The 23,984-nt window shown below is 41.0% G+C and overlaps 1 protein-coding gene across 1 annotated transcript in view; it reads left to right on the top strand.

The window, feature by feature from the left end:
- The window catches only part of LOC111971070 (zinc finger protein 385B-like), a 113,843-nt gene that overhangs the window by 56,713 nt on the left and 33,146 nt on the right, over nucleotides 1-23,984 (top strand). Inside the window, exon 3 of the mRNA XM_023997872.2 lies at nucleotides 11,867-11,977. Coding sequence (XP_023853640.1) covers nucleotides 11,867-11,977 — 111 coding nt within the window. The remainder of the gene's footprint in view (nucleotides 1-11,866; nucleotides 11,978-23,984) is intronic.

Below are 23,984 nucleotides of genomic sequence, written 5' to 3'. Positions count from 1 at the left end.
CCATGGACAGTAGTTCACCTTGTCGCCACGAGATGACAGGGTTGTACGACAAGGCCAGGGGTGTCCGAGGATGAGTAGCTGTTGGGGGATGAGAGTTCCATGAGTTGAATGGTTTCGGTGTGAAGACTTCAATCTGGAGGGTGAGTTGACTAAGAAAATAAATAAAGAATCTTACATAAACAGTCTAAATAACAGGTTGCGCTGACAAAAAAGAAAACAAACTTAGCGACCTAACAGCTAGACTAGTTTACAATGTACCACATCTTTTGGTGAGCACAAGAGCCTAATGTAATGTTGTTTAGAAAATAAATGTGTGTCAGCTAAGCTAACAGCAACTACATTCCTTATGATGGCAGCCATGTTTGTTTATGTTTCACTTGGCGAAAACTCCATAATCTCAGAATGCCATTCACTATGAGACGCAAATAAACAAAGTCAAAGATGGCTGTGCTTCATTTCCTGAAAAATATTAACTTAGTTTAGCCACTTTTCAGCATATTACAAATCATATACAAGAACCGGAGCACATGACTTGACAAGTCGTTTATAGTTTTTTTTGACAAATCATAAAGCAAATAAAATATTTTCACCTCACAGCTCATCACATCAAATACAAGCCTACTGCCTAGCCTAACCGTAGTGCAAAATCTAAACAGGGATGAAACCAGTTTAGGGGTGTTTGTGAGCGGGGTTAATTTCATTTGTAGGGGGTTTCAAGTCCTTGGGGGTAGAAATGGGGAAGGTATCGTGGGGGATATGATGCAGGACATATTACTATGATGGGGGATTTATCAATATAATGGGAAAAAAACACAAGAATAAGTTTATACGCCAAATATAATTAAAACCCCTGGAAAGGGGGGGTCTGAGCTGGCAACCCTGAGGTACCAAAGTTACAATCTGATGCCGTGTTCAAAAACAACTGGGAACTGGGAAATCTCTGACTTCCAACTTCAGTGCGTTAAGACAACTGGGAACTCAGAGGAAAAACAAGCTCCGACTGGGAAAATAATTTGGAACGGTCATCCAACTCGGAATTCCAACTCTGGAACTCGGACCTCTTCTTGAGCTCCGACTTTCCTACCTGAAGATTATTGACATCATAATTTGACCTAGTATTTTTCCAAGTTCACAGTTGTCTTGAAAGCACCATAGTCAGTCAAGTGAACTATCCCTTGTTGATAACATCTTTGGTCTGACAGATGCTTACATGACAACCAGAATGCATTGTATGATGTCAACAAACATGGCGCCACACATAGCCGGCAAATAGCTTAGCATTAACTCCTCATAATCAGTACAACATTCAAAAAAGTAATATGTGTCTGTTAGAATCTATACAAGAATTGGAATGCAAGTCACCAGTACCTGAAAACATTTGAATAAAACAGTAAATACATTATGATCCATACATAAATATGGTGTGCTACAGCAGAAACGACAACACAATATACAGACAATAAGCCACTTACTTTGATAGGAACGCACACATGTCCAATGTGTAAGGAAAACAACCATGAAGTAATGCGGGCGCCAGCCAGAAAATGTGCTGGTGGAAAACATTTGTGCAAGGTCTGTTCTGAATAGAAATGTTGCAATGTCTTCATACTTGATCTCTGGAAAACACTAGAGGAGGTGCTCAGGCTCTCGATGAAAAGAGAATTTTGTCCTCTCTGTAAAGCCTCAAACATAAATTGTCCGCAACAGTGAAATGGGCCACTTCTTATGCAAATTAACGAGGAGGTAGAACACGCCTCATTTAAACTGTTTTTTAGAAAATAAAACTTGTTAGAAAATAATTTGAAAATGACAAGTTGAAGCATAGCCTATAGATAATTAGCAGGCAAGCGTGCCTTGTTTGAGGGCTGCGCGGGTAGCTGTCCTGTTGCTGAACAATCACATTTTGGAACAGTGATAGCATTCTGACATCACGCGCATGAATAAACTCACGCAGGGGCGACAGTTAAGATATTTGGAACTCACGCGTGAAAAGGTTATAGGAAAATTTCCACCCCAAAACAATCTTTTTTTTATTGTTTCATTAGTCCATTGTTGACTCCCATCATGTTTTGCTTGTCAGAAATCAATGTTTTTTTCAGACATGACATAACTTTTAAAATACAGAAATCACCCCCGTTTGGTGCGTTTTGCATGATGTGATTTCTGTATTTCAAAAGGTTACATGTCTTTAAAACTTGATTGCTAACAAAACAAAACATTTTGGACTATGTCAATAATGGATAATGAAACAAATACCAAACAAATACCCAAATATAGTTTTGGGTGGCGTTTTCCTTAAGTATCAAAAGTAAAGTATGAATTATTTCAAATTCCACAATCCACAATATAGCAGGGCTGTAAAGCTATACATACTCTATATGGTTTTCCAGCAGCATACTTATGATCGATAATGTCAAAAAGTCTACAAAAACAGCTCCCAATCTTTTTATTATCAATTTCTCTCAGCCAAATATCCATAATTTGTGTAAGTGTCGTCATATAGAATGCCCTTTCCTATAAGCGTGCAAGCAATTCTGTTATTAATTATTTACTGTAAAATAACATTGTATCTGGTCAAACACAATTTTTTCTTAAAAGTTTACTAAAGATGGTAACAGGCTGATTGATCAGCTATTTGAGCCAGTAAAGAGTGCTTTACTATTCTTGGGTAGTGGATTACTTTTTTCTTCCCTCCAGGCCTGAGGGCACACACTTTTTTGTAAGCTTAGATTGAAAATAATATCAATATACATCCGCTATCATCCTCAGTCATTTTCCATCCAAGTTGTCAGACCTAGGTGACTTGTCAATGTTGATTGACGACAAATAAAATCACCTCTTCCACACCCACTAAGGATTTTCAAAATTACAATGCTTGTCTTTTATAATTTGGTCAGTTAAACTTGGATGTGGGTTCGGCGTTTGTTGCTAGCATGTCATGCCTTAATTGGCTAATCTTGCCAATGAAAAATGTTGTAATTGGCAATATCAGTGGGTTTTGTGATGAATGAGCCATCTGATTCAATGAATGATGGAGCTGAGTTTGCCTTTTTGCTCAAGATTACATTTAAGGTGTCAAAAGCTTTTTACTATCATTCTTTATATAATTTAGCTTTGTTTCTAGGTATAGTTTCTTCTTTTTGTTCTGTTTAGTCACGATTTCTCAATTTGCAGTAGGTTCGCCAATTGTTTATGCTACCAGACTTATTTGCCATTCCTTTTGCCTTATCCCTCTCAACCATAAAATGTTTCAATTCCTCTTCAATCCATGCGGATTTAACAGTTTTTACAGTCATTTTCTTAGCTTTCCTAATATTCTCTTGAGAAGTGTGTGTGAATTGGACTTATGTCCAGTCCTGCTAAGCATTCAAAGTTATAACTAGTACTTTTGGGTGTCAAGAAAAAAATGACTAAAAAGTACATTATTTTCTTTAGAAATGTAGTGAAGTAAAGTTGTCAAAATATAAATAGTAAAGTACAGAAGCTTAAACTAATTCTCTAAAATTGTCTAGGTGCACAAAATGTTGAGCATTTCTCCTTTTCCAAGATAATCCATCAACCTGACAGAGTGTGGCATATCCAGAAGCTGATTAAACAGCATGATCATTACATAGGTTGCACCTTGTGCTGGGACAATAGAAGGCCACTCTCAAATGTGCAGTTTTGTACACAACACAATGCACAGAATAGTTTTGGAGCAGCATTGGCATGCTGATGCAGGAATGTCCACCAGATCTGTTACCTAGAATTGAATGTTAATTTCTCTACAATAAGCCGTGACGGGATCATGAGGCCCATTGTCGTGCCATTCATCCTCCGCAATCACCTCATGTTTCAGCATGATCATGCACAGCTCCATGCTGCAGGATCTGTACACAATTCCTGGAAGCTGAAAATGTCCCAGTTCTTCCGTGGCCTGCCTACTCACCAGACATGTCACCCATTGAACATGTTTGGGATGCTCTGGATTGGCATGTACGACAGCGAGTTCCAGTTCCAGCCAATATCCAGCAACTTCGCACAGCCATTGAAGAGGAGTTAGGACAACATTCCACAGGCCACTGATTAACTTTATGTGAAGGAGATGTGTCGCGCTGCATATGGGGTCACACCAGATACTGACTGCTTTTCTGATCACCCCCCCTACCTTTTTTTAAGGAATCTGTGATCAACAGATGCAAATCTATATTCCCAGTCTGTGAAATCCATAATTAGGGCATAAGAAATTATTTCAATTGACTGATTTCCTATATGAACTGTAAACTAAATAAAGTCTTTATAAATTGTAGCTTTGTGATTTATATATTTTTTGTTCAGTATAAAGTACTGTACAGTCGTGGCCAAAAGTTTTGGAATTACACAAATATTATTTCCACAAAGTTTTGCTGCTTCATGTTCTTTAGATATTTTTGTCAGATGTTACTATGGATGTACTGAAGTAGAATTACAAGCATTTCATACGTGTCAAAGGCTTATGTATTGACAATTACATGAAGTTGATGCAGAGTCAATATTTTGCAGTGTTGGACCCTTCTTTTCAAGAACATCTGCAATCTGCGCTGGCATGCTGTCAAATTAACTTCTGGGCCACATTCCTGACGAGGCTGCAGCCCGTTTCCTTGCATATCAATGCCTTGGAGTTTGTCTAGAAATTCGTGGGTTTTTTTGTTTGTCTCTTGAGATTGACCACGCAAGTTTCTCAAATGGGATTAAGATCTGGGGAGTTTCCTGGCCAGGACCCAAAATATCGATGTTTTGGTTCCCCAGCCCTTAGTATCACTTTTGCCTTATGGCAAAGGTGCATCCATCATGCTGGAAAAGGCATTGTTTGTCACCAAAACTGTTTCCTGGTGGTTTTGGGGAGAAAGGGTGCTCTCGGAGGATGTGTTGGGCTACCATTCTTTATTTCATGGCTGTGTTTCTTAGGCAAAATTGTGAGTAAAGCCCACTCTCTTGGCTGAGAAGCAACCCCCCTCATTAATGGTCTCAGGATGCTTTACTGTTGGCATGACACAGGACTGATGGTAGTGCTCACCTTTTTTTCTCCGGACAAGCTTTTTTCTGTATGCCCCAAACAATCGGAAAGGGGATTCATCAGAGAAAATGACTTTACCCCAGTCCTCAGCAGTCCAATCCCTGTACCTTTTGCAGAATATCAGTCTGTCCCTGATTCTTTTCCTGGAGGGAAGTGGCTTATTTGCTGCCCTTCTTGACACCAGGCCATCCTCCAAAAGTCTTTGCCTCACTGTGCATGCAGATGCACTCACACCTGCCTGCTGCCATTCCTGAGCAAGCTCTGTACTGGTGGTGCCCCGATCCCGCAGCAGAATCAACTTTACGAGACGGTCCTGGTGCTTGCTGGACTTTCTTGGGCACCCTGAAGCCTTCTTCACAACAATTGAACTGCTCTCCTTGAAGATCTTGATGATCCGATAAATGGTTAATTTAGGTGCAATCTTACAGGCAGCAGTATCGTTGCCTGTGAAGCCCTTTTTAGGCAAAGCAATGATGACGGCACGTGTTTCCTTGCAGGTAACTATGTTTGACAGAGGAAGAACAATGATTCCAAGCACCACCCTACGATTGAAGCTTCCAGTCTGTTATTCAAACTCAATCAGCATAGAGTGATCTCCAGCCTTGTCCTCATCAACACTCACACCTGTGTTAACGAGAGAATCACTGACATGATGTCAGCTGGTCCTTTTTTGGCAGGGCTGAAATGCAGTGGAAATATTTGGGGGGGATTCAGTTAATTTGCATGGAAAAGAGGGACTTTGCAATTAATTGCAATTCATCTGATCACTCTTCATAACATTCTGGAGTATATGCAAATTGCCATCATTCAAACTGAGGCAGCAGACTTTGTGAAAATGTATATTTGTGTCATTCTCAAAACCTTTGGCCACGACTAWACACCACTGGTTATGACTCATAGCCTGAGGTGTGCCTGGGAAGATGAGGCGTGACACACTTTATTATCAAATATACACTCAGTGGCCAGTTTATTAGGTACACCACGTTTACATGCCCCGAAGAAATCAGGMTGTTKTGGAGGAAARGAGGCGTCCAACCTGGTTCTAGATGGCTGTACCTAATGAATTGGCCACAGTGTAAATAGTTTATTGTATAACCAAACTTATAAACACACTGTGAAGATCACACATCACCTTCTAAGTCATTGTTCGATTATAAAAACACCTGTTTCTTCCTAGCCGAGGATGATGGRAATAGGTTTTTATTGGCTTTGGTACAGGAGAGGAGAGCTGGATGGGGAACATATCTACTATTGAAGTCTGAAAAACACKGAAACCCTGGATTGTACAGTATCTGGCAATAATAAATCCCTGGATTATGTTCTATATGATGACAAAGTTTAAATTGATCCAATTGAGTAGAGAACAGAATAAGATAATTTGACAAGGATCGACACAGTGCACCCTCCCAATCATCATTTGATAAGGATATATCATCATTGGAATAACATTATTAACATTTTATTAAGAATAACACCACAACATACTGTGTACATATATCTCATTATTAAGCCATTTAGTGTGGTTTTAAATATTGCATGCACACACACACACACACACACACACACACACACACACAGCGGTAGTGAGCTAACAGATTGGCATCACTCATGCGTATCGTGAGGGGTAATTATCTTTTTATATGAAGAGTGGCAGCTAAGGTAGAATGAAGAGTAATGAATGTTGTTTTTACACAGGAATAGAAACAATTAGTCACATCCATTAATCCCTACAGCTTGGTGTGTGTGTGTGTGTGTGTGTGTGTGTGTGGTGTGTGTGTGTGTGTGTGTGGTGTGTGTGTGTGTGAGAGAGAGAGTGTGCAAACTCACATCATCCGTCCCTTAAGTTAACATTCTCACAAGCACCATTGCCAAGGCATTTCTGTTTCCATGGTGACAGTACATCTAGATCTCAGGAAGGCAGTAGCGACGTACTAAGCTAACATATGGAATTGTTTTAAGAGGTCATGCCATGGATCATTTAGCAATTTGATTTAGAATTTTAGGACCCCTTTAAGTATAAAATTAAGATATTTGAATGACTACTAAGAATTGTATACTTATGATAAACAATATTAGAATGATATGTCTGATATGCTTGGCATTATCTACAGCAGCACAAGATATGATATGTCCTACTTACAGCTAAATTATGAACAATTCATAAATGGGAAAAAATACAATCATGATTATGGTTTAATGCTGTCTACAGTTGAAGTCAGAGTTACATACACCTTAGCCAAATACATTTAAACTCAGTTTTTCACAATTCCTGACATTTAATCCTAGTAAAAATTCCCTGTCTTAGGTCAGTTAAGATCACCACTTTATTTTAAGAATGTAACATGTCAGAATAATAGTAGAGAGATAATTTATTTCAGCTTTTATTTCTTTCATCACATTCCCAGTGGGTCAGAAGTTTACAGACACTCAATTAGTATTTGGTAACATTGCCGTTAAATTGTTTAACTTGGGTCAACGTTTTGGGTAGCCTTCCACAATAAGTTGGGTGATATTTGGCCCATTCCTCCTGACAGAGCTGGTGTGAGTGAGTCAGGTTTGTAGGATCCTTGCTTGCACACGCTTTTTCAGTTCTGCCCACAAATGTTCTATGGGATTGAGGTCAGGGCTTTGTGATGGCCACTCCAATACCTTAGCTTTGTTGTCCTTAGCGCGCTTTGTCACACTTTGGAAGTATGCTTGGGGTCAATATCCATTTGGAAGACCCTTTTGCGAACAGGCTTTAACTTCCTGACTGATTTCTTGAATGTTGCTTCAATATATCCACATATTTTTCCATCCTCATGATGCCATCTATTTGTGAAGTGTACCAGTCTCTCCTGCAGCAAAGCACTCCACACATGATGCTGCCACCCTCGAGCTTCACGGTTGGGATGGTGTTCTTCGGCTTGCAAGTCCCCCTTTTCCTCCAAACATACGATGGTCATTATGGCCAAACAGTTCTATTTTTGTTTCACCAGACTAGAGGACATTTCTCCAAAAATGTCCCCTTGTGCAGTTGCAACCGTAGTCTGGCTTTTTAATGGCGGTTTTGGAGCAGTGGCTTCTTCGTTGCTGAGTGGCCTTTCAGGTTATGTCAATATAGACTCGTTTAACTGTGGATATAGATACTTTTGTACCTGGTTTCCTCCAGCATCTTCACAGGTCCTTTGCTGTTGTTCTGGGATTGATTTGCACTTTTCGCACCAAAGTAAATTCATCTCTTAGGAGACAGAATGCGTCTTCTTCCTGAGCGGTATGACGGCTGCATAGTCCCATGGTGTTTTTACTTGCGTACTATTGTTTGTACAGATGAACGTGGTACCTTCAGGCATTTGGAAATTGCTCCCAAGGATGAACCAGACTTGTGGAGGTCTACCATTTTTTTCTGAGGTCTTGGCTGATTTCATTTGATTATCCCATGATGTTAATTAAAGAGCCATTGAGTTTGAAGGTAGGCCTATGAAATACATCCACAGGTACACCTCCATTTTACTCAAATGGTGTCAATTAGCCTATCAGAAGCTTCTAAAGCCATGGCATCACTTTATGGAATTTTCCAAGCTGTTTAAAGGCACAGTCAACATAGTGTATGTAAACTTATGACCCACTGGAATTGTGATGCAGTGAATTATAAGTGAAATAATCTGTCTGTAAACAATTGTTGGAAAAATGATATGTCCTAACCGACTTGCAAAAACTATAGTTCGTTAACAAGAAATTTGTGGAGTGGTTGAAAAATGAGTTTTAATGACCTAAGTGTATGTAAACTTCCGACTTCAACTGTATGTATTTATATATATTTATACTTCTGATAAGTCTCCAGTATCAACATTTCTGAGCAAACAAAAAAAGGGAGAATAAGTAAACATGTTGAAATAAAAGAACATACTCTTTGCCACAATTCAGCCAGCCTTCACAAGACCACAACATATGCAAATATGTCCCCTTTGTGCTTTAAACCTCCAGCAGAATAATACAATTCCTGAGTGCATGATATTCAGTTTCACTGGCATACAGTACATTCAATGGATGGTTTTAACTGCAGTAATTTATGCCAGAGATTACTRCAGTTTAAACGTAAACTGYTATCCTGTAGCTACTGTAGGTCTACCCATCAATTCAAGATGGAACTTTGTATCATTCACAACATGTACTGCAAAATTCACCTGAGCTCTGTAGACTGGTTGTCTGACCCTGCTGGGACCCTGTCACTATCTGATCCTGCTAAGACATGATGAGCATAGTGTTGGGTACTGACTGCACTAGAGGGCTGCATTCCCAAGGGATGCYTGCGGGACCTGCGAGTCCCCACRGAGATCATTGCGGGCGGTCAGCATTTTYCATGCTGCAGGCAGGTGCGGGCGGTCAGACAGACAAYTTTGGGATGAAAATAGTTTTGTTGTCCAGCAGATTATTTTTKAAACGTTCMTTTTTCTGYTTTGTRTGCTTTAGCCTAGCTATTGTATTAAAATCACATATTWTTCGCACTATTCACACACTCAGAATTCCYAGCTTCACCTTCAGTAGCCTCACCTCTCCTAGCTCGGCGTKAGAGTTCARGTGCGCCTAGTATGTGTGGTCTCATTGAAATAGAGTAAGCTSCCTACATGGGCGGAGAATCACGTGGCAGTTAACCTGAATTGGAAAWTAACTTAAATATGATTAGACTGTACTTTACTAGTGTCTGTAAATACATATTGATAATGAAAAGAAGTGGAGGGCGCTCACCCAACGYGAGTCAAAGTGCAATCCAAAAAATGTAATCATCATTGAAAAGGAAAAGGCACAACSCGCACATAAATKKAGCTACTATGGYGAGTGGAGTGTTGCGCCTTTTCATTTTCAATAAGTATGGATTACGCATTTATTTGTCTCTGCCTGCAAATCGTACTCCTAAAAGGTAKGCTATATCATATAGGACTATGCAAAACGTCACAAGTGTCTGTCATCATTCTCGCTGCTTCCAGTTCAGTAGCCATACTTACGAGATCAGGTGCGCGTTTGGTCCCAATTAAATAGAGTAGGCTATAGACCGAGGTAAAGACCGTTTCAAGTTGGATATTATATGGATATTCGCGCTTTCAAACCTCAATAGCTTTCAAACCACTTGAGCCACAGACTCCTAAATAGGCCCACGATTAGGCTATAGGTTAGGCTATAGTTTACTACATTGAATAGTAATAGGCCTAAATATATTTCTCCGTCTGAAAATCTTAACCACTCCTAAAGGATAGGCTATGAAAATAGCTCAGAGAAAGTGCAAGTCTCTCCAAYTCTGCTCTCTTCAAACTACATCTACACATATTGGCTGATATAGCCCAGTAATACAATGTAAGGGCCATGTGAGAATCTCTGGCATTTTAACCTATTTCTTAASTTATTTTTGCACATTTGATAWTGCCTATAGGGTGCAAAATTCCTGGGAACATGGCAGGCAAGTGAGCTACGTCACATACGCCTAAAATAACATTGCGGGACTGCGGTTGGGTTTGKGACCAGTTCTTGCAGTAGGRAGTGGGAGTCCGACAGAAAACCAGCAGGTGCGGGCGGGAGCAGCRTGAAGAAATCGGTCCAGCGTAGATCACTACTGTGCACCATGACAGTGAAGCCTGTAATGTTAGAGCTGTTTTTTACTGTGTCAGTGTGAAAAGTAGGGAATTAGCTTGGGAAACTGACAGATCAATAACGTTACATTGACATACTGACTAATATAACTCACATTGCACTGAAAAAAACATCAGAATATCAATCTTCGATTGTATGGCTGATGGTTTCATCGTTTGATTCGGGTCTAGTTTGATTGAGGCAAAAAATAATGGTACATCAACTGGCGAAAGCTTGCCAGCTTAATTTACTTGGTCCCGTGTGGCTCAGTTGGTAGAGCATGGCGCTTGCAACGCCAGGGTTGTGGGTTCATTCCCCACGGGTGGACCAGGATGAATATGTATGAACTTTCCAATTTGTAAGTCGCTCTGGATAAGAGCGTCTGCTAAATGACTTAAATGTAAATGTACTTCTGAAACAAGACAAAGGCTACAAAACTTTTCCATACAAACAACTGCTGTTAGATAATGATATGAGGTGGTTATTACTACTACTTATCTGACAGATAACTACAGACTAGAGCTGTGGTGGCTACTGTAGTTTTTATTCATTCACCTCAGTCAAAAGGGGATGAAACATTAGATAACGTTACATGTCAGTTACAATACTAGCTCAGCACTGCGAATAAACAATAGTTTCGTTTTTTTCTGTTAAGTTATACAGCAGTTACATTGCGAGTTACATCAGTCAACTAAAGAGTAGCCAGAACACACTGAACTATGTTCAACTGTTCCGTGTAGGTCCAGTCAACCTTCCAGAAACGTTGCCTTCACACAGCCTGTCAGCCTGCTCTGTGGTGTCCGGTCCGATAAACACTCCAAAAGAGCCTACCCGACCGCTCGCAGGCGTCCGCATGGTCCTAAAGCACACCGGGTCACATTTTGTATCACATTCCAACTATCACACTGGGGAACACACAACTTAATATAGCTACCTGAAGACAAATGACAATGCACAAAGCTGTGTGTGTGAGTGTGTGAGAGAGAGAGAAGGGATTCCCATATACTCACATCTGAGTTGAAGCGCAGTTGGCAGATGTTGCAGGAAATAACTTGCTTTTCACGTTCTGAAATGCAATTTCAGAATGTGTGTGTGGGGGGAGAGGACATTTCCCACCCGTTACCAGTCAAACTTGCGCCCCTGCTCTCACACACATACTCTCTCTCCTTTTCTCTTTTTCCCCCTTTATTTTTAATCTGGTCTCTATGTGCTCTGCTTGTTTTCCAGATGGACCCTGTGCAGAAGGCCGTAATTAATCACACATTTGGAGTCTCCATCGCGCCGAAGAGAAAGCAAGTTATTTCCTGCAACATCTGCCAACTGCGCTTCAACTCAGATGTGAGTATATGGGAATCCCTTCTCTCTCTCTCTCTCTCACTCACTCACTCACTCACTCACTCACTCACTCACTCACTCACTCACTCACTCACTCACTCACTCACCTTTGTGCATTGTCATTTGTCTTCAGGTAGCTATATTAAGTTGTGTGTTCCCCAGACAGTCTACTCTAAAGGTTCAGGGAGTACGCTAATGTATGATATCAACACATCTATTTGCCGGCGTCCATATTAGGACAAATGTAAGTTGTCAGTAAGGTCTCTGACAGTCAATCAACTCTATAGGATGTTATGGATTATTTATTTTAATGTGTTCTTTAATTAACCTTTATTTAACGAGGCAAGTCAGTTAAGAACAAATTCTTATTTACAATGACGGCCTACCCAAGCCAAACCCTTCCCTAACCCAGACGACGCTGGGCCAATTGTGCGCCGTCCTATGGGACTCCCGATCACGACCGGTTGTGATACAGCCCGGTATCGAACCAGGGTCTGTAGTGATGCCTCTAGCACTGAGATGCAGTGCCTTAGACCGCTGTGCCACTCGGGAGCTAAAAACAGTGGGGTGGACACGGCGATTTGCTATTCGTTAACATACTGCTTGTTGTGTCTCCTGTTTAATGCCTCTTCAATTGACAGCAACTGGGCTCTATTGTCCTCGGTCCAAGTGTTCTCCTCTCTCATTCTCTCGCCAGACATGTGAAATGACTGAGGGTGTTTGAGACTGTTGTAAACAGGCAGCGTTCAGGAGAGCTTAAGCGTTGCAGTGCTTAAGTTCAGTAGAATTGTGGAGTTGACATTCTCTGCCCTGTGTAATTAGGTAGCAGTTATTGACTCTGAAAGGCTCATCAAATAGATGCAGTCAGAGAGAGAGACAGTGACAGAGAGAGGAGGAAAAGCGAGATCATGTGAGCGATATCATGTGTAATAAGCCCTACTGTGGAAGAGGAGGGTTCCACTGTCCTCCACTCATCATGGTCATAAAATCAAACAAACCACAGCACTATGGGCRAAACAGGACTTGGAACATTGACTTTTAAGTTTCCTTACCAACTCCTTTAGGACATAATGGAAGTTTCAAGGGAGGGTATCAGGGGAGGTTCTTTCTTGTCAGTGTGTTTCAATGGTTATCCAAGAATCTTCCGTTTCTACTGAACTGTAGTGCTGAACTCTTATTCCTGGACTCATCAGTGTTTCGGAGCRAGAGTGCTGATCTAGGATCAGTTTTGTATTTTGYATTATGACGAATTAGATTACATGGACATGGGGGGGACCTGATTCTAGATTAGCACTCCTACTCTGAAACGCTTTATGAAAAAGTTGGTTTCTATGTCCCATGGTTACTGTGTGATTGAGAGCATAGCTGATACAATATCAACAACATTGCAGAGGCATTCCATGCCAGACTGCCAAAAATATAATTATGATGTTTTGCGTCTTCCCCAAATTAAATTCATAGAAAGGTCCGGGATTCAATCCGATCAAACTTTGTCAGCAATGTACGTTTTCAAGCCAATGTTCCCGTGTTCGCAGAGACCAAATTCACAGTAATTGCTGCAAATGGCAGATTTGGTCACTGATAAGTGCCTAAATTGGAACGTAGTGGCTGTACAGTAACATTCTATACAATACATGACGTCGGAGCCCAGGGTYTCCACTTTACAGCTCTGTMTACTATTCAACTGACAGCTGTTCTAAACTTGAGCAGCAARWGCAACAAGAAGATGCCCCCATCCTCACAGCTAATTGGGCTACTTTGGCWAAAAAAGTACAGTAAATGTAAAATGCACATTAAACCAACAGTGTAATRTGTCATGTCTGGACTATCATTAAATGTGAAGATGTATTTAAATCAAATCAGTTCTCTAGGTTTAAATATTACRTGATTAAACTAATCCGTAAACATTAATTAACTAGGAAGTCGGGTCACGACGGGAAAATGTTTTGAGTTACAGAGTTATAATTTCCCGAATATAACTCTAATTAATTAGTCTCCCATTAATGCTTACTAATTGTTACCTTCTATCAGTCTCRTCTGAACGTCGTAAAATTATTTGTTATCTGCACAAACCSTAGTTTCAATAATGAATCAGCAACATACAAATTGGTTTAATTATGTATTTACTAACTAACTAAATAATCACAGAAATACATCACAAAAAAAAGTAGATATTGGTTACTTACAATGATAGAAAAGTCACTAGTGAGCTAAGCCGATATGACAGCTTGGTAGACAAAGSGAAGGGGGTGTGGACTGAGAAAGAGCGGGAAAGACAACATGGATTCACTACACACAGTCTATAATTATATTAATTTAAATGCTAATCCTTTGCCCATGAACGGCCGCTCATTCGAAAAGAAATTGCAATTTATATTTACGCCCGTATCTCGTTGTTTTCTCTGTTGGAATCCTCAATCGTCCTGTAGGGTTCAATCGTCCTGTCTTTCGTGGTTGTAGGTGGTTAGAATGGTTACTTCAGATGTTCTCATGGATAGATGCTTCGGCGGTTGTCGGTATTCTCGTCCTAGGTTTACGTAATTTCTAGCTGCAGTCTAGTAATTTGTTTCGTCTAGAATTTCTCACTTATTCTGTAGTGTCCTCACCTCACCTTTGGTTTAATAATTTCTCCATAATCTCCAAAGTGATCCCTTTCAATTGCTACCATGGTTATGCATATGCTTCTCATATTTCTTCTGGTAGAAACATTTCAATTTGACCCTTTCCAATACGCACACTCATATTACAGATGGCGTCCCGAGTAAGGCCAAAATGTCACAAAGTTTCTAACTTGAATGAATTATTTCTCAAATTATTTTGAATACAGATTTTAAATGTATGCCAAACACCCTTCCCTCCAAGGACCTTTCTACAGATTTTAAAGAATATCCAAAACATGATTATCATTTGGCCAAACCGGCATGCATTTGCCCTGCATTATTGATCAAAGAGAATTAAAAATATATATATATAGAAAGTCAGAGGCTGGAAATATAAAACCAACTAATTAAAAAATGTAAGGATTGAAGGCTATCGGTGTCACTCTCAATGGGCCTTGTCAGTTTCTGTATGAAGTCTATAATCATTGGCTTTGTCAATGTTATATTGCCCTTCATCTCTCTCCATGCAAAACCATGTCATTTAATATTCCCTCGCCCCACTTGTCAGGCGATTCAAACCCCACAGGCCGTGTGGTAGCCTGTCATGGTTGTCGTAAGAAAGGGACCAAGGCGCAGCGGATGTTGAGTTCCACATATTTATTTCCAAGTGAAACTTCAGCAAAACAAAAATATACCAATAAACGAACAACTAAACGTGACTACGTGGTGCACATGCACAAACACAAAACAATATCCCACAAAGCAGGTGGGAACAGGGAACCCTTAAGTATGATCYCCAATTAGAGACAACGAACATCAGCTGCCTCTAATTGGGAACCATACCAAGAGCACCAACATAGAAATATATAACCTAGAACACCCCCTAGTCACACCCTGACCTACTAMACCATAGAGAACCAAGGGCTCTCTATGGTCAGGGTGTGACATTGCCTCTGGGAGGCAGGTAGAAAAGCAGAGATACAGTGCATTCGGATAGTATTCAGACCCCTTGACSTTTTCTACATTTTGTTACATTACAGCCTTATTCTAAAATTGATTAAATTGTTTTTTTCCTTCATCAATCTACACACACTACCCCATATTGACAAAGCAAAAACAGGTTTAGAGATTTTTTGGCAAAATTTATAAAAAAAAAAAGTACAAAGTACAGTACATTGTTGAAACACCTTTGGAGGGATTACAGCCTCACGTTTTCTTGGGTATGAGGCTACAAGCTTGGCACATGGGAGTTTCTCCCATTCTTCTCTGCAAATCCTCTTAAGCTCAGTCAGGTTGGATGGGGAGCGTCGCTGCACATCTATGTTCAGGTCTCTCCAGAGATGTTTGATCAGGATTGTGGAGTGCTGCAGAGATGTTGTCCTTCTGGAAGGTTCTATCATCTCCACAGAGGAACTTTAGAGCTCTGTCAGAGTGACCATCAGTTCTTATCACCTCCCTGACCAAGACCCATCTCCCCTGTTGCTCAGTTTGGCCGGCGCGAACGGCTCTAGGAAGAGTCTTTGTGGTTCCAAACTTCTTCCATTTAAGAATAATGGAGGCCAATGTGTTCTTGGGGACTTTAAATGCTGCAGACATTTTTCAGTACCCTTCCCCAGATCTGTGCCTCGACACAATCCTGTCTCTGAGCTCCAAGGACAATCCCTTCGACCTCATGGCTCTTAAATGCACTGTCAACTGTGGACGTTATATAGACAGGTGTGTGCCTTTCCAAATCATGTGCAATCAATTKAATTTACGACAGGTGGAATCCAATCAATTTGTAGAAACATCTCAAGGATGATCAATGGAAACAGGATGCACCTGAGCCCAATTTCGATTCCAAASCAAAGGKWCTGAATACTTACGCAAATAWGGTATCTGTTTTTTACATTTAATACATTTGCAAAAATTTCAAAAAACCTGTTTTCACTTTGTCATTATGGGATATTGTGTGTAGATTGATGAGGAAATTGTTTTATTTAATCAGTTTTAKAATAAGGCTGTAACGTATCAAAATGTGGAAAAAGTCATTGGGTCTGAATACTTTCCGAATGCCCTGTATTGTCATATTTCTGAGGTGGACTGACAGGTGATTAGGGTCATTTTCATTAGKACACACATTGGAAAACAAAATGAGCTTTTCTTATTGGACGAGTCTAGGTAGTCCCTCCCTATTTCAGTCTGTTTTCTTCAGTTTGGTGCCTAATGAACACTTTGTTTCAGTARGGATGCATGGAGGGACCGAGACCATCGACCTGTTAAAGTAGACAGCTAATGGAGGAAACSCAACCAATCAAAAATTCAGTAGTGTTTGCAACTTCCTGACATCCCACAAGTTTGCCTCATGCGCTTTGGTTAGGGCTGAATATAATTACCTTTGACACTGAAATATGACACTGTGTGTCTGTGTGCCCGTGCGTGTGTGTGCGTGCATGCGTGTGTGCATGCATGCATGCCAAACTGGGTTAAATACTTTTGAAATCATTATAAATACGTTAGCTGGGTTTTGAGATTGCCTGGCACAATGGAACAGTCACAAAAGTGCAAACTGCACCTTCTGCACTTGAAGTAGGCTAAAGCAAATGCTAAAAGTATTTGAAGGGTTTCAAATAGTATTTGAACCCAGGTGTCTGGTGCGTGCGTGCGCGTCTGTGTTTGGCCCTACAGATTAAAATGTGATTGTTATAATCCGGTTCCATGTATGTTCCCCTCAAGGCACATACTCTGAGTGAAGATCTAACACCAAGAATATTTCCCAAATCAAGCCAGTGAAGTTAGATAGCAATTTACAGCATTAAATCCGCTGCCACTGTTTTTGTATTTTTGGGGGTGAAGCATTAGTGGATTGAAAAGGAATAAGATAACCATGAACACTTTGATGTATTACTTCTATGTTTGAGTCCCACATGGCACTCTATTCCCTATTCAGTGCAAGACCTATGGGTTCTGGTCAAAAGTAGTGCACTTTATAGGGATAGGGTGCCATTTGGGACGATTCCTATATCTAGACGGCAGAGAATAATCAGATAGGATGAAAGCTGATAAATTGAAGAGAAGGAAGAAGCTTTTTTTCACTGAAAAGAGAATCCATTGTTCTTTCTAAGGGAACTTTATTGAGTAGTTTTATATGTAGGCTTCTACTATACCTGTAGAGTCTCTAAACACTACAGCTATAGTGGCATCCAAATAAATAAACTCAGCAAAAAGAAACGTTCCTTTTTCAGGACCCTGTCTTTCAAAGATAATCCATAAAAATCCAAATAGCTTCACAGATCTTCATTGTGAAGGGTTTAAACACTGTTTCCCATGCATATTCAATGACTCATAAACAATTAATAAACATGCACCTGTGGATTGGTCGTTAAGACACTAACAGCTTACAGACGGTAGGCAATTATGGTCACAGTTATGAAAACTTAGGACACTAAATAGGCCTTTCTACTGACTCTGAAAAACACCAAAAGAAAGATGCCCAGGGTGCCTGCTCATCTGCGTGAACGTGCCTTAGGCATGCTGCAAGGAGGCATGAGGACTGCAGATGTGGCCAGGGCAATAAATTGCAATGTCTGTTCTGTGAGACGCCTAAGACAGCGCTACAGGGAGACAGGACGGACAGCTGATCGTCCTCGTAGTGGCAACTTACACCTGCACAAGATCGGTACATCTGAACATCACACCTGTGGGACAGGTACAGGATGGCAACAACAACTGCCCGAGTTACACCAGGAATGCACAATCCCTTCATCAGTGCTCAGTCTGTCCGCAATAGGCTGAGAGAGGCTGGACAGGATTTGTAGGCCTGTTGTAAGGCAGGTCCTCACCAGACATCACCGGCWACAACGTCGCCTATGGGCAAACCCACCGTAGCTGGACCAGACAGGACTGCCAAAAAGTGCTCTTCACTGACGAGTCGCGGTTTTGTCTCACCAGGGGTGATGGTCAGATTGGCGTTTATGGTCGAAGGAAGGAGCATTACACCAAGGCCTGTACTCTGGAGTGGGTTCGATTTGGAGGTGTAGGGTCCGTCATGGTCTGGGGCGGTGTGTAACAGCATCATCGGACTGAGCTTGTTGTCATTGCAGGCAATCTCAACGCTGTGCGTTATAGGGAAGAGTTACTCCTCCCTCATGTGGTACTCTTCCTGCAGGCTCATCCTAACGTGACCCTCCAGCATGAAAATGCCACCAGCCATACTGCTCGTTCTGTGCGTGATTTCCTGCAAGAACGGAATGTCAGTGTTCTGCCATGGCCAGCGAAGAGCCCGGAACTCAATCCCATTGAGCACGTCTGGGACCTGTTGGATCGGAGGGTGAGGGCTAGGGCCATTCCCCCCCAGAAATGTCCGGGAACTTGCAGGTGCCTTGGTGGAAGAGTGGGGTAACGTCTCACAGCAAGAACTGGCAAATCTGGTGCAGTCAATGAGGAGGAGATGCACTGCAGTACTTAATGCAGCTGGTGGCCACACCAGATACTGACTGTTACTTTTGATTTTGACCCCCCCTCTTTGTTCAGGGACACATTCTTCAATTTCTGTTAGTTTCATGTCTGTGGAACTTGCTCAGTTTATGTCTCAGTTGTTGAATCTTGTTATGTTCATATGAATATTTACACATGTTAAGTTTGCTGAAAGTAAACACAGTTGACAGTGAGAGGACGTTTCTTTTTTTTCCTGAGTTTAGAATCAAGATTCTGTTTCTATGGTGGCAGCTAAAACAAGGCTGAAGTGGCCAGTGCTTACACATTTGGTACAAATCAAGGATTATGCCAATAGCCAGGTATTGCCAGGTGTACAGGGTGAAAGAGGTTAGGAGGGAGCATGAGTCTGCTCTGGAGCACTAGACTGACAAGTGATTCAGATGGCCATGCAAAATCAGGGAGGTATATAGTATAGTAGCCTGGTATAGTAGCCTGGTCCCAGATCTGTTTGTGCTGTATAGCCTTACAGCACAAACATACCTATAGCACAAGCAGATATGGGACCAGGCTAGAGTAGTAGTGTTGGGTATCTTTACTTGCAATGACTGTGATATGGTTGTCCTACTTACCTTAGTTAAATGTCTGACTAAATTGACAAATGTAATCCTAGGTCTTCCTCRTGTCATGATATTCTCTCTGTAAACCTGTAAACCAATAAGGAAACTGTAGTTTTGGGYATGTGTAGGAATGTATTCTTTCTCCGCTTTAGCAACAATATTATCTTTAGCAGCATGCTTTACCTGCCAGTACTTTGTGTCTGGGAGTTGACAAAGTGAATCTGGTGTTAACTCTTTGAAGTTATCAACTTTGAAAGTGAATCTTCTTGTCAGTAAAGGCACTATTGTACTAAAATATTAAGTTTGCAATTGAAAATGCATTCAAAGCCCACAATAATTACATACGGAACACCTCACACACACAAGCATACAGGTATCAATACAATACAATACAATGCAATGCAAATTCATGCCATTGTAGCTTTACAAGTACTGTTTTACAATTAGGCAGCATAACACTGTAGTAACCACTTGTTTTCTCTCTGCGTTCTCTTCTTTAAACCAAGCTTATTGTCTTGGCCTGGGATATTGATCAGTTTGATGTATTTCCAAAGTTTGGAATTTGGCTCAATAGGCCTACCACCATTTGAGATTTCAATATGAATGTATTAATTTATCCTCATATTAAAGAGGGTCAAACTATCTGCTAGCTTTGTTCCCTTTGCCAACATAAATCCCACTCCAGTATGTCTCAAAATAAAGACATTATATGTCTCCTCAATGGAAAATGTTCTCCTTCTTTAATTGAAGTGACTATTAGAAAATGACAAAGGAGCCTTCGGTACTCTGCAGCAGCGTGAGCTGTGAGAAGCCTTAACCCTCCTGTTGTGTTCGTTTCATGTTAATTCATTCTGTGTTCCCTGTCCAAAATGACYGCCCCATTATAGCTGATTATAAATCCATAATAATACATATATTATCACCTAACGTTGTGTTAGAGCTATTAATCGGCTTAAGTTCTTGCGAACATTACATGTTTTGTGTGACATCAATGCTAGTACGAACTCGGACCCAGGCGCAGAGAAACACAGCAGGCAGAGGTAAGGGGGAATCCAGAATGTTTACCTAAGGTCTTAATAGAAAAACAACAACGCAAGGCCACATGAGAACACTGAACAAAACATGAGACCTGAGCAACTGGCCCAGTCCACAGAGGAACCTAAATAGTCATCCAGCAGGTGATCCCAATAAGCCCAGTCAAGGTCACCTGGATACTAGAAGTAACTCAAGGGTGCTCTCCAGTGGCAACMTCAAGTAGTACACTCAAGGGAGAAAACCTGATCTGTGACATTTTTTACTTATATTTGCTATTTATGGTCTATAGGCCTCGTTGACCTGAGCTCATACAGCACATTTTTGACTAAAAAAACACATCATGTATTTTGACTAACACAAATACTCAGGTGAAATATATTGTGCTATTAATCACAGACTACTTTCACCTCTAATGCATCTTCACTGTCAGTTTCCTGGCCTCTCTCCTCCTCACCAGTGTCATGATCAAAGATATGATCAAAGAGCCTCACATACAGTATATCGTTTGGTCATTGTGCTCCCACAGAATGAATTGTGAGCAAGGCCTCAAAAAAGCTTCATATACCAGAGCTGCGAGAAAAGTTCTATATATTATTGAAACAATGTTGTGATTGTTTGTGAGGTGTGGTTCCCGTGGGGGAAATATTCTATTGAAGAAAGGTTCCCGTGGGAGTTGCCATGGATGCCAAGAACCAAGAAGGGGGGTGGGTGTGTGTGTGGTGTGTGGTGTGTGTGTGTGTGTGTGTGTGTGTGTGTGTGTGTGTGTGTGTGTGTGTGTGTGTGTGTGTGTGTGTGTGTGTGTGTGTGTGTGTGTGTGTGTGTGTGTGTGTGTGTGTGTGTGTGTGTGTGTGTGTGTGTGTGTGTGTGCTCAAACACACTGCATGTGGGGGTCTGGGAAAGGAAGTGTGTCCATTTGATGAACTCAATTTTATACACAAATTGTAGTCTCACCCATTCATTTCTAATGACCGTTCATTTTTGACTTGGAACACCACATGTGTACAAAAGTTAGCTAAAACACCCAAAATGTAATAAAATATAAATAAAAAATGTCCCATTCCAGAGCGAGTACGTTTGCATATGAAGTGGCTATGTTGAGCATAAAAGTGATCATTTGAAACAGGTCCTATACGTAGACTTACAGTTATTTGGCAACTTTAGCAAATCTCAGAATGTTTTAGAAATCAGAACATGTGCTGCATGATGCGACTATAGGCTATTGATGATTTGAAAAAGTTGCAAGTYGTTCCTTGTCTCAGGCTGCACACACTGTTCTCTCATCAAGTGATTTTTTTTCACCCATCAGACTATTCTCAAGTGATTGTTTCACCCATCAGACTATTCTCAATTTAATCTTTGCTAATATGTCAAATTCGTTTTGATTTAGAATGGCCCATTATCTAATGGGCAGGAACAGGTGCAGGGGGAAAAAATCTGTACGCTCTCGAATAACTGATGGAAGCCACATTCCTGCCTGTTCATTTCTCTCACACGCTAGGTAGGCTACTCCGGTTATTTTACTCCACACATCAACCACTGTTTGAGGAGCATGCAGCCTCTCGCTGTGCCACAGGTGATATTCCGCCCAAACTCTGTATGCCATGGGCTCTCCAACCCTGTTCCTGCAGCTACCCAGTGCATAATTTGGGAAACCAAGTGAAATCTGTTTGGCAACATCGATAGTAACATGTTTTCTCCACAAAACACATGTCATTAAACTGTTGACAGCCCCTCTATCTTTTTTGTTGTACTTTTTTACCCCTTTTCCGTGATAGCCAATCGGTAGTGCCATCGCTGCAACTCCCGTGTGGACTTAGGAGAGGCGAAGGTCGAAAGCCACGCGTCCTCCAAAACACGACCCTGCCAAGCCGGACTGCTTCTTGACACACTGCGCGCTTAACCCAGAAGCCAGCGGCACAAATGCGTCAGAGGAAACACCATACAACTGGTGACCAAAGTCAGCGTGCATGCTAAGTGTTTGATGTTTGATAAGTGTTTGATAGGTGTTTGATGTGGCTCCCGAGTGGCGCAGCGGTCTAAGGCACTGCATCTCAGTGCTAGAGGCGTCACTACAGACCCTGGTTCAATTCCAGGCTGAATCACAACTGGCTGTGATTGGGAGTCCCATAGGGCGGTGCACTGTGATTGGCCCAGCGTCGTTAGGGTTTGGCCGGGGTAGGCTGTCATTGTAAATAAGAATTTGTTCTTAACTAACTTGCCTAGATAAATAAAGGTTAAATAAAATAGAGCCCTGAGTACTAGGCCATTAGCGACCTGATGATTGTTAGGGAGTTGGGTACTACCAATGTATGTCCAGAGTGCATTAAAGGAGATTACTGTGACACAATGGTCACATGTAATTGTACTCCAGTCATAACGCATAACTGCCAGTGTGGCGGTAACTGCAGTCACAACCGTTGGTTTAGAGAGTGACTGCTGGGTGTACACTTTCACTTAATTTGGAAGTGATTGTTTGTGTGTGTGTGTGAGTGTCCCGTTACAAAAAGACACATGAAGAAATCACAAGCTATCAATACTTTTGGGTTTAAGTTTCGCTTCCAGTTCATTGTTTTTGTTTCCAATACTAAGAGTTTTGTTCTCGACTTCAGAAGTTTTGCTTGATATCAATGGCACAAAAGTAACTCAGTCTAGAGGATTGCATCATATAATAACACTATTACTCTACTGAAGGTATTTATAGTGGCAATCCTTAATTGAAACATTAACGAAGTGTACTCCCCACCACAGTTTCAGTAAAAAGCTGAAGGATGTGGCTGGAGAAATGCAACCACTCTCATATTCATAGACTAAATCAAATCAAATCAAATTTTACTGGTCACATGCACATGGTTATTAGATGTTAATGCGAGTGTAGCGAAATGCTTGTGCTTCTAGTTCCGACTATGCAGTAAAATCTAACAAGTAATCGTACAAATTCACAACAACTACCATATACACACAAATACACACAAATGTAAAGGGATGAATGAGAATATGTACATATAAATATATGGATGAGCGATGGCATAGGCAGATGCAGTAGATGGTGTAGAATACAGTATGTACATGAGATGAGTAATGTAGGATATGTAAACATTATTAAAGTGGCGTTATTTAAAGTGACTAGTGATACCTTTATTAAGTCTGTTTATTTAAGTGGCCAGAGATTTGAGTCTGTATGTTGGCAGCAGCCTCTCTATGTTAGTGATGGCTGTTTAGCAGTCTGATGACCTTGAGATTTAAGTTGCGACATTGAGACTGTGGCTGTGCCTCGACCTAGGTTGGGCAAAACTTAACATGGCGGTGTTCGCCTTCGCAATCTCACTGGAATAAAGACCTCCT

The sequence above is a fragment of the Salvelinus sp. IW2-2015 genome, linkage group LG12 (genome assembly GCF_002910315.2).
Source record: "Salvelinus sp. IW2-2015 linkage group LG12, ASM291031v2, whole genome shotgun sequence".
Lineage (NCBI taxonomy): Eukaryota > Metazoa > Chordata > Actinopteri > Salmoniformes > Salmonidae > Salvelinus > Salvelinus sp. IW2-2015.
Note: the sequence above shows the minus strand (reverse complement) of the source record. Positions and strands in the feature narration are given on the sequence as shown.